The 11,011-nt window shown below is 51.9% G+C and overlaps 2 protein-coding genes across 3 annotated transcripts in view; both read right to left on the minus strand.

The window, feature by feature from the left end:
- The window catches only part of GCN1 (GCN1 activator of EIF2AK4), a 40,805-nt gene extending 32,946 nt beyond the window's left edge, over positions 1-7,859 (minus strand). For both annotated transcript variants that reach the window (XM_042865344.1, XM_042865343.1), the window contains exons 1-13: positions 7,812-7,859; positions 5,941-6,043; positions 5,162-5,225; positions 4,474-4,605; positions 3,421-3,529; positions 2,784-2,882; positions 2,559-2,693; positions 2,034-2,102; positions 1,839-1,947; positions 1,371-1,445; positions 1,004-1,132; positions 735-785; positions 262-360 (exon numbers count right to left, since the gene is read on the minus strand). In XM_042865344.1, the coding sequence (XP_042721278.1) occupies positions 262-360; positions 735-785; positions 1,004-1,132; positions 1,371-1,445; positions 1,839-1,947; positions 2,034-2,102; positions 2,559-2,693; positions 2,784-2,882; positions 3,421-3,529; positions 4,474-4,605; positions 5,162-5,225; positions 5,941-6,043; positions 7,812-7,829 (1,192 nt within the window). In that variant the 5' untranslated portion in view covers positions 7,830-7,859. The remainder of the gene's footprint in view (positions 1-261; positions 361-734; positions 786-1,003; positions 1,133-1,370; positions 1,446-1,838; positions 1,948-2,033; positions 2,103-2,558; positions 2,694-2,783; positions 2,883-3,420; positions 3,530-4,473; positions 4,606-5,161; positions 5,226-5,940; positions 6,044-7,811) is intronic.
- Positions 7,860-8,067: 208 nt separating this feature from the next.
- Positions 8,068-10,775, minus strand: RPLP0 (ribosomal protein lateral stalk subunit P0). The gene is made up of 8 exons (XM_042865735.1): positions 10,681-10,775; positions 10,429-10,532; positions 10,090-10,265; positions 9,933-10,020; positions 9,543-9,689; positions 8,986-9,171; positions 8,409-8,549; positions 8,068-8,272 (listed from the first exon to the last, which is right to left on the minus strand). Exons 2-8 carry the CDS (start codon positions 10,480-10,482, stop codon positions 8,111-8,113), a joined length of 954 nt encoding a protein of 317 aa, XP_042721669.1. The 5' UTR covers positions 10,483-10,532; positions 10,681-10,775; the 3' UTR covers positions 8,068-8,110.
- Positions 10,776-11,011: the final 236 nt, after the last annotated feature.

The following is an 11,011-nucleotide window of genomic DNA, read 5'->3' on the forward strand; positions in this document are numbered from 1 at the left end:
CATCAGTACAGTAAAGGCATGAAACACAGGAACACGGGAAACAGAAAGCAGGTAACAAGGCTGGGTTGAGGAAGGAAATTAATGCACGTGCTTCTAGCAGACACAGCACTGTCTCCACAGGGCTACTCAATAAAACAGTGCAATGGATTTTACAACACAACAGGCAAGAATCAGGATTTGTCTTGAATAACAGGCCACACAAAATGTCTGCCTGAGATAAAAGCAGCTTAGCAAACCCCCAAAAAAGGCAAAAGATTTCACCTTCTTGTTGCAGGAAGGGGATGAAAAGCTCAGCCACAGTTCCAGCCAGAGCTTGGCTAGATGATCCAGAAACCACATGGTGACTAAGGCTGCCAATCCCTGAAGGAAAGACTTGTCTCATTAATGCCCAAACTTCAAGCAGTCACCACAAAATCTCAAAACAATCTCATTTCAGTCTTTGCACAAACATCTCTCTCTCACTGCTACATCTGAATGCCAAATTCACCACCAACCAACACTTGTCTCCAATCCTGCCTTCATTTTTACACAGCATACAGTCACCTTCCTTGCAGAAAACATTTTAACTTATGAGCTTACGACAGATAGTCAAGAATTTGCCTGCAGTATCCAGAACTCTCTACAGCATTAACTACAGCTAACTCAGAATAACCACGCAAGGCTCACAACTCCCTCATTCAGCCACCTGGTGGATTTGCACCACTTGAGAAGCAGCTTTCTTTTAGGATCCTCACCTGAAAGGACGCTCATCTTCTGTGCAACAACTGTCAGCTTCCCCTCTGAGCCTGTCAACAAGAAACAAATAGGTGACAGCTGACTTACAGACAATGGCCACGTGCTACATCACGTATCTTCTCTGAAATACAAATGCTGGCTTTGTTACCCCTGATCCTGGATAAACCCTTATCACACAACCAAAACCAACAGAAAATAGAACACACAAAACTCCCTGAAGGCAACAAATCTTTGTTCACCTCCATTCCTTGACCTAGAATTTACTCACCCCCTAAGATGGCAAAAAGGTGTCTGCCCAGTGATTCCACAGCTGAAGGATCACTGCACTGTCGAGCCAAATTCTTCAAGGCAACAACTGCTTCATCCATGAGCTGCACACTGTTGGATTTCAGATGACCTAAAACATGATGCACAAACTAAGAGATCCTTATTACAAACCACACAAAATCAGTGAGACAAGGATATATCTTTAAGTGTGGCCCTATATATTAAGTTATATTACCAAGTTATAGTATTGTTCTCCCACTCAAATAAATCAATCTCGTTACCAGTAATCCAGCAGTTATAGGTGCAGACAAAAAGATGAAGAAAGCCTTATTCTGAATTCATCATTCCCTCCAGAATTAAGCACTTACCAGCCAGTCCCTTCACAATGTCCAGAGCATACTGGCTAAGATCCAGGTTAACAGACGAGAGCAAACAAGAGATTGCTGAAGACAGAAGAAATAACGTCACATTATGTTTTGTTAAGTAATGTTATCTTTTTAATGCATCTTTCCACACAGTACACATCAAGAGCAGACAGGGCCAGTAGGGATGAAAAACACCAAAACTGAAGCCCAACCAACAGATTCATTCAGGATTATTCTTAGCACTCAGCTGTGAAATTCTATCCTCAGCACAAACAGCAGCTATCACACACCCGGACTCTTGGAATAACACCACAAATGTCACCTCCCCACATCCAGCCCTCGGGTTCCCTGTCTACGCTCACAGACCCACAGGCATAGTCCAGAGGGATGCACAGCCCTCACAGCTCCAGAACTCTGGAGAAACAACTGCTCGTGCACTCTGGCAGAGCAACGTACAGCGATGCCACTCACTTTCAATTACATTCTCAGGGCTCCGTAGCAAGGATTTCTGCAGAGTTGGCAGAAGTAACTCCTTGAATTCAGCGTGAGAGATATAGCGAAGAAGTGGAGAGCAGCTGTCCTGCAAAGGGGACAAAGTGCTGAGCACAGCAGCAGACACTGCACATGGGACAGAAGTATAACCAGGCCTGTAAGAGTATGTCTCACCAGCACATGCTTCTGAGGCTTTGTCTTGCTCATTAGGATGGTCTTCACGTAGAAATCCAGAAGAGCACTCTGAACAAGCAGAAACAGCAATGACAGCCACAAGACAACCTACACAGCCCTCTGCACACCACTGGCCAGGCTCAACACTTCACTCCACTTTGCTCTGGAAGACAGCCCCATCCACTAAGCAGAAGCTTTGATCTCATCCTCACATAAGAGAGTTGAGCAGAGATCAGTGCTCTCTGCTATACACACCAGCCCAACACTCAAAACCCACTGAGAGCCAGCTGCAGCCTTTAATTCCTACAGCCAGGGAGAAGGCACTCTGTGTAAAAGCACAGACTCACATATCTCCTACCTGCTTTATAAACTCATTCCACAATTTTAACCAGTGCATTCCTACTGAATTGACAGATAATGAAGCTCTGCTTCTCCACGACAAAAAGCAATGCTACTTATCATCCAGCCCCCAATAAAAAGGTAGAAAAAAAAAACCCAAAAACAACAGGAATATGGCAAATTTACCTTGTGGCGTTTAATAATATCAGTCTCTTTCTGAGCTGTGCAAAACTGTACCACAAGGCCCAGCATTGCAGCATAGCTCTGGTTTGGTTCAAGACCAAGGATGACAGACAGGTACTGATCCACCAGATCTTGGTTCTGATGAGGAACAACAACAACAAAAAAAGCACATTAATGCAACAGAAACTAGAATTGCTACTGAATAAAGTTAGATGAAGCATACATCACCTCTTTCCAAAGTCTGTTCAGTTTCTTCACTGCTCCAACCACTGCCTGCTTATGGGAGCCTCCCAAGACTTCCAAAAGAAGTAAACACTGAACCTCCACCTGCCAAGGGAAACAGCCAAGAGCCTCATGGGCCTGCTTCTCAGAGAGCTCGTGTCAAACCAGAAGCGTCAGATGCCAGTGATCAACTCCACGTGCTCACAAAGAAGACCTTAGGCTGTTTCCAGATGCTACAAGCGTGATCCCAGCAAGAGATTACCAAAGAAGGCAGAAAAAAGCAAAAGGCGACTTAATACCATATGATTGAGTATCACAGGCAAGGCAGGGAGGCACAAGGAGCCGACAGCGTGTTTCACACAGCACCCTGCAGGCACCACTAGCACAGCCTAGCCTAGAAACAGCTACACACCACTGTGTGCAGAGCACAGGCAAGGCTGCCCCATCTCCTGCCTCCTCCACAAGAACGGGAGGGATCAAAACCCATCAGAAAGCAAAGAAAAGCATCCTATAAACCCAGGTTTTAAGGTGACGCTGTTAGTCATATTCAGAATTATGTGCAGTCTTTCATCAAACTGAAGACACAAGCAATATGGAAGTCCTCATCTCCAAAGGGCATTTCTACAAACCAAAAAGAACCTACCAGTTTCTTCCAGGTTTCTCCCTGTCTCTTGTCAGGCGTTGGAAAGACTGTGCGTACCAGCAGGCATGTCCAGGAGAGTGCCAGCAGGGCTGCAGACCCACTGCTCTTACTGTTGCAGAGACAGAAGGCAGAGGTAAATCTACAGCTCCTGGTACATGCATTACACCTCCTAATCCAGAACCAATGCATCCACACCAAGACAAAATGTCAGCTCATCAGCAAGACATTTTACAGCAGAAAAAAGTACAGCTAAATTCTTAGTTTGTAGAAGAAATAACTGGTGCTCATAAGCTCTGATGGGGCTTGCTTGCTTATTTGCTTGCATGTTTAACACTCAGAACTTCTGATCAGCACAAAAGAGGCCAAATCTCACCTGCTGAGAATGAAAAGATCTTTCTCTGATCTTTCCAGAAACGTTACAGAAACGAGATAAATACTTTGCCAACTGAGACTGCCCAAAAAGTAACTCGAGATTTCTCATCTGCTGCTCATCTTCACAGCCATAGATGCCAAATCTTTTCTCAGCTTGCATTCCTTCCCAGCTCAGCTCTAATCCATGCCAAAATCTCCTCTCCTTCCTCCACTTCAGGTGGCAGAAGCCAATTCTCAGCTCCCTGAGGATCCCCCCCCATTCTGATCTCTCTTTAAGTGAGATAAGGTAGCAAATATTCTCATGCACAATGCCAACCACCTGACACAGACACCTGAAGGGTAAATGCTGTAACCCTGCAGACCTTTATACCCAGATCAGGTGCTTTTGTAAAAGCTACACTTCTGCTCAGCCCGAAGGCAAGAGGTGGATGGAGAAGGAGCATCCATAAGAGTTTATCCTCAGCGCTTCAGGCTTTAACAGAAGTAAAACTGTAACTTGGACCAAATCCACCAGCAGTAACACCGAGAAAATCCTTCTGCTTTCACAGAAGATGTGAAAGAGGTAAAATAACAACATTTACACTGAGTTAGTCGCTACTGCTTAGTCTTCAAATTGCTTTTTAACAGCCATTCTGAAAGCACCAGCAATTCAGAAGTGCTTCCACACGAAGCGCCGCGCACCTGGGAGCTCCAGCCTTGCCACTGATCCCTGAAGACTGAAGTGAGTGCAGGAGGTTTTTTGCTGTTGCATCTGGCTGGGACTCTGCGAGCTGCTGAAGTGCCAGCTGCAGGGCTCTGCGCGACGCCGCATCGCTGGTGGGGAGGAAGAACAGCTCTGTAGAACGATGAACCCTGCAACCCTGCCCACACCACACGCGTTGCAGCCCTCGCAGCACACAAAGGGCTCTGCTTTCTCATTGCAGCCAACTGTTATTTTATCCCTGCTGTTCCAAAAAGCAGAGAAGGTTCTGGCACAAAGCTCCGTTTCCTTCTCCAGCTGACAGAAGCCATGTGGAGACACTGCAGCAGGCTCCAAAGGAACGCACAGGCTCTGAGCAGCTTCTCTTCTGCAACCCTGCCTAAGTGTGTCTAAAGGACATCTCCATCTCACTACAACAGGACAACAACACGGAGATGGGCATTCTTGCAAACTGAGCCACAGGATGCAAGTTTTAATTTCAAAATCAAAAGTGTTGTAAAACTTCTTAATGTCAAACCTAACTTGAGAGGATCATTAGGAGACATCAGCTTTCTGGCATTTATGCAGCACTGCCTGGTAACATTTCCAGATGCTCCATGCCTGTTTAACTGATCAGTGCCTTGACACTAACAGATTGAATAACACAGCTTTCTGCATCAAGTTACTCACCGGTATCGGTGCAGAGTAAGGCAGAAGAGTTTGCAAAGGCCTTTCACTGCACCCTCGGGAAGATCTGCAACAGATTGAATTTCAGAACGTTTCCCTATAGATCACCGATGTCTTTAATACATGATATATTTAATACACTTTACAACTGCAGTCAGGAAGTGATTTCATCATAGATGAGGGTGTTTGCAAGGATCATACTTAGATTTCTCTCTTTTATACATGTTTTGTGTGTATTTTTTAAACAAGGACAATAAACACACTATTCCACAGTCACCTTCAGAATACGGGAGAAATCAAGAGAATTGATCAGAGCGCTGCTTTTATTGTGACCATCTAAAATCTCTGCACACGCTCCCTCCATACACAGAAATATTTACGTGGGTTTATATCAACACTCCATGAATCACTGCAAAACCAAGCAAAGAGTCAGAGAGAAACAAGCAAAGAGTCAGAGAGAAACAAGCAAAGAGTCAGAGAGAAACAAGCAAAGAGTCAGAGAGAAACAAGCAAAGAGTCAGAGAGAAACAAGCAACCCACGCTGCCATGAAAAACTGACACACGTGGTGCTACAGCTCCTCAATGGAGAAAGTCCACGTGAGTAACAGAGCTCTGTGCTACACACAAAACCCATGCCTGGAGTTAACTGGGCAGAAAGCACACATTCCAGGTGCTGCCACCCCACGCTCTAAGAACCATCCCACAACTTTCACACGCAATTCAAACAATGGACTCCAATTTTCTCCTCCACCCCAACCAAATCAGCACCCCAACGCTTTTACCTTTCCCAGAAATGCATTTTCCCAGCTCGCTGAGGATCTCTCTCCTCTCCTTCACGCTGGCTGTAGTTACTTTCACTGCAAACCTCTTCAGTGTGTCAGAAATCTAAAAGCACACAGGGATGGGGAAAAGACATCAGAGCGCCTTTGGTGTCCACATGCAGAACACAGAACCAGGGCAAGCACAACCAGCAGCTGCACAAGCTCTTACTGACCAAATGCAATCAGCCGTGGCCTCACCTAGCAGGGAAAGGCTCATGCAAGTTGCAGCTCCAAGGCCTCCCTGTTAAACTGTAGGATGATGGCTTTCTGCTTGCTAATCTATAATGGCACCCCTTAAGGTTTATTCACCCTTCTAAAAGCACAGTGACAAATCAATGCCTTCCAGAGCACAGGGACCTGAAAAGCCAAAACCCAATGCACTTCAAGAACGCAAAGGTACTTTTTAGGGGTGTGCTACCTCCTAAAGAACCCCTTAAATGCACTTCTAACTATTGGGGGCCCACCACAGAGTTCACCACACTTCCTAGAACATCGACCTGTGGTTTCTGTCATTGGCTGTGAAACCGCTTGCAAGGAATCAGGACCAGAATGCACAACTTGCCTTTATTCTCATCCAGGATCAGCATACACGGCCCAGGAGCTTTGTACACTGGACTCATCAGATTAGAAGAATTTGTGCCTTGCTATAAAATTCCTCCCTTATGCCATCAATAGCACCCAAGCAAACAAAATAAACAGAACTGAATGCCTTTGCATGCACGCACTACCACGGCTGCCGTGTTTCTGTACATGCAGGCTGCCAGGGCCTGAGACAGCTGGCCGAGTGAGACACAAACCTGAGGCAGCCTTCATGCAGTGTGGATGGTGAGAAAAAACTGGAAGGCAGTTTCGATTCTCAGAGATTTGTTTCTTCAGCTGCTGAAACTGCTCCAAGGAACGTACAAGCTTTAAAATTACGTGTGAAAAAAGGCTTTGTGCAGCCCGACCAGCGCTCAGGATCACAGCCTGCTATGCCCTGCATTCGCTTCAGCTGAAACAACGGGGCTCCAGGAAAGGCTTGTAAAATTCACCTCTCAAGCTGGACTTTCCAAGCAAAGCGTTACCGGCTTTGCCACAAAGGGCGTTTCAGAAGCACAGGAAACAGCGACCTGAGGAGCGGGGATCGCCTCCGCACTGCCCATGAGCTGCCGCCAGCGCAGCCCTCTCGGCGGGGCACAGGGACCGGGCACGGGGGGCGGTCCGCCCCGGAGGAGGGGACGCCGCTTGGCGCCTGGAGGGCATCCCCGGCCCACCGGGACGGTACCGCAGCCGTAAAGGATCTAAGGTTCTCCTTTAGAAACCTTCGGCCCTCATCCTAGGCGAACCAACCGAGCCGCGTTTCCTCGTGCTGCTGAATCAGCAGTGCGGAGACACGCAAACGTGAAAAACCAGTTAATTGTGCCGGCAGCTCAGCCGTGCGGCACCACCGAGGGACTCCACCGGCAGCGCGGACGGGCAGGACCGGCTGTGGCGCCGGGCTCCTCGTGGGACACCGAGTACGTGTCGGAGCGCCGGGAAGCGCCCAGGGAGCAGCGGCGGGACGCGTGGCCCTCGGGCTCTCCGCTGGGAGCCGAGCGGTGCGCTGCGCCACGCAGAGGCACAGAGCACGGCCGAGCGGGACGCGGCTCCAGCGCTGCCCCCCCTCCCCAACTCCCCGCGGCTCCGACGCGGCCCTCCCGCCCCCAGCTGACCGCCACGTCCCCGCGGCACCGAGCCAGGCCGCACGGAAGGGCCGAAAGAGGGCGGCGGGGAGAGGCACGGTGAGGCCGAGCCGCGCGGATCTCGGCCGCCACCACCGGACCGCCACCGACACGGGCCCGTCCCGCACCCACCTGCGTGTCGGCCGCCATGGCGCCGCCTGCGCCCCCGGAAGCGCTCCCTACTTCCGGTGCGGCGAGCGCCGCAAGGCATGCCGGGACAGATACAACACCGCACCTGGCCACCCCACCCCGCCTGCAGGGGGCGCCTTGCAACAGCCCAGCCCACCCCGCTCCACCCCGTCCTCCCCGCCTGCAGGGGGCGCCGCACCGCTGCCCGCCCACCCCGCCCGCTGGAGCACCGAGCACAGCGCCGGGACACGGGACAGCATTCGGTACAGAGCTTTATTTGCGGCCACAGGGCCGGCAGCCCGCTAGTCGAAGAGGCCGAAGCCCATGTCTTCGTCAGACTCCTCAGATTCCTCCTTTGGCGCCTCCTTGGCCGGGGCAGCAGCAGCAGCAGCAGGTGCAGCTGTTTCAGTGACCACTGGAGCGGCCGCCACAAAGGCGGAGGGGTCAGCCAGGAATGCCTTCACCTGCAAAGGGAAACGCAGAGCTCAGGCAAACCGCATGTGTGCCAGGATGGGGCCTCTGCTACCAAAGAAGCAACGCTCGCTGCAAGCGCTGTGAGCCCCAACAGCCCCAGAGCTGCAGGTCAGCTGTGGCCGTTACCTTTTCAGCCAGTGGGAAGCTGTAGTCAGTCTCCACCGCCACCGCCAGCACCCGCTTGTACCCATTGACAATGGAGTGGGGCACGGAAGCGATGGTCGGGTACCCGATCTGCAGGCAGACGCTGGCAACGTTACGAACACCCTGCGAGGGAGAAGTCTGTGTCTGTGCGGGGCCAGCACCCAGGCTCCAACCGACAGGCAGTGGCACATCGCACAGAATCCACGTAACACAGCTCCAGTGAACTACACGAGACATCGGTATCTAAACCATCTCCAGACTTTTCTGAAGCCTCTTCCAGATTCCACACGTGCTTCACTGTCTTAACATGTTCACTGATTCCACACACACCTCACTTAATGAAAGACATGGTATATTTTCCCTTGCTTCAGCCAAAACAGCCTACAGAAGGCACTCCTTGGCCAACCATTTCTCCAGGACACCTGGGAGAGCTCCTGGCTCTGCAGCACTGCAGAAAACACCAGAGGCGACACTCCGCCCTGGGACAGGGCCTCCTGTTCTTTTTCTCCCTGCAGTGAAAGAGCTGAACGTAATAATAAACAGGGGCTGTAGCACTGACCTCCAGGAAACGCTTGTGCAGGGTCTCCTCGGTGATGTCCAGCACTTCAGGGTTGTAAATGCTGCCACTGTCAAAGACCTGCTGGATCACCAGTCCAAAGGAGAAGGGAGAGATGTTCAGCATGTTCAGCAGGGTGGCTTCGCTGGCACCCACTTTGTCTCCGGTCTTAATGAGCTGCACATCACTCTGAGAAAAGAAGAGGAAAAATGAGTGAATACACACTGAGATATTCAGGTAAACCAATACAGCAGCACACAAAAGTATATTCCTAATGATAAGAAATGGAACTGAAGTAATAAAGGAGCACAAGGAAAAGACACTGAAAGTTCACCTCCACAAGCTAAGGCCTCGTGAGCAAGTGCTGCTCATCCGGAGGAAAGCAGTGCCTTAACTCGGCTCCTTACAGCTCATTAATCCTCCTCACAGCTGGGAATTGATGGAGGAACTTAAACCCATGTCCCACTCCACCACCAAACTGAACCAAGCCCAAAATGAAGCAGTGAGACTGCTAAAACGGCATCTCATTACAGATGGAATCATCAATCCTTGCTCCTGACCAGAATTTCAATGGTCCCTCTGGAAATCTTTGTGGTGATGCCCAAGGCCTGGAAAAATGAGGTCTTCTCAGGTCCGAGACCAGTGTTCTGGGCGGGCACAGTCACATCACAGGGAGCAATCGCACCAGCACGAGCAGCTGCCGGCACCTGCAGGAAGAAGAAACAAGGAGAGCTGCTGGAGGAGTGCTGACCTCTCAGGGGCATCAGCCTCATCCCGATGTGCTCCAGCAGGATGGACGTCAGCTGGGCACGCACAAGTGAGATGGAATTAAATACGGCTGAGTCACCCACATCTGGAGGGGCTGCAAACCACCAGGTAACCCTGACAGTTCTGTATTATCTTTAACTCAGCAACTGCCAGCCCCGGCACTGCGAGGTCCCACCGCGTACCTTGTTGGCCAGCAGCATGTCCCGGATCTCAGTCAGATCCTCCTTGGTGAAGACAAAGCCCACGTTCCCACGGATGTGAGGCAGCAGCCTGAAGGAAAGCAAAGCGTTCAGCCCCCCTCCTCACACGCATCCCAGGGAGGCTCGGGGCGGTACGCACTTCTCCAAGGCGGGGTTGTTCTCCAGGTGCCCGCGGATGGCTTTGCGCATCATCGTGTTCTTCCCCATCAGCACCACGGCCTTCCCGCGCAGCGACATGCGGATCTGCTGCATCTGCTTGGAGCCCACGTTGTCCGCTCCCACCACGAAGCATTTCGGGTAATCATCCAGCAGTTGCTGCGGCACACGGAGCACCGTCAGCACCGTGCAGCTCCGGCCGCTCCGTGCGCTTCCCAACGCGTTTATCACGGCCGGGCGGCGCTCGGGCCCTGCCCGCATCGCGCAGCAGCCGCAAGGCGCGGCCCGGCCCCGCTCCCCCCGGCGCCCCAGCGGCACTCACGATGATTTTCATAAAGTAGTTGGACTTCCACGTCGCCCTGTCTTCCCTGGGCATCGCGGCGGTGCTCCAAGGATCGCCCGGCGGGTTTAAAGACGAGCTGTGAGCTGCGAGAAAGGCGAGGTCAGCCGGCCCCGCGCCCTACCCGCTCCCCCACCCTCCCGAGCCCGGACTCCGCGCTCCCCCCGTGGCCCCGACACCTCCGGGGCGCTTCGGGCCTGCAGCCGCCCGGGAGGCGCCGCGCGGCGCACCCACCTCCACGAGGGCTCCGGGAAAGAAGGGCCGGAGGGCGGGGCCGCCGCCTTTCATACAGCGGCTCTCGCCCAATCGCAGCGAGCCACGGAAGGGTTCTCGCGCAGCCCATTGGCTGCCCGCAACCGCCAATCGGGGCGGACGGCGGCTCCGGTTGGGCGACGCGCTCGTCACTCACAGGAGTGGCGCCGCACTACGGCGGAAGGCGCGGCGCGCTCCCTAGCGGTCGGAGGAGCGCGCTGCAGCGGAGGGGGCGGCGCTGACGGACAGAGCGGCACCGGCACGGAATAACGGTACAAACTTTATTGGCGTAACTGCAAGAACGTAAATGGAA

Source organism: Lagopus leucura, unplaced genomic scaffold (assembly GCF_019238085.1).
Source record: "Lagopus leucura isolate 7727_CA_CO unplaced genomic scaffold, USGS_WTPT01 Super-Scaffold_806, whole genome shotgun sequence".
Taxonomy (NCBI): Eukaryota; Metazoa; Chordata; class Aves; order Galliformes; family Phasianidae; genus Lagopus; species Lagopus leucura.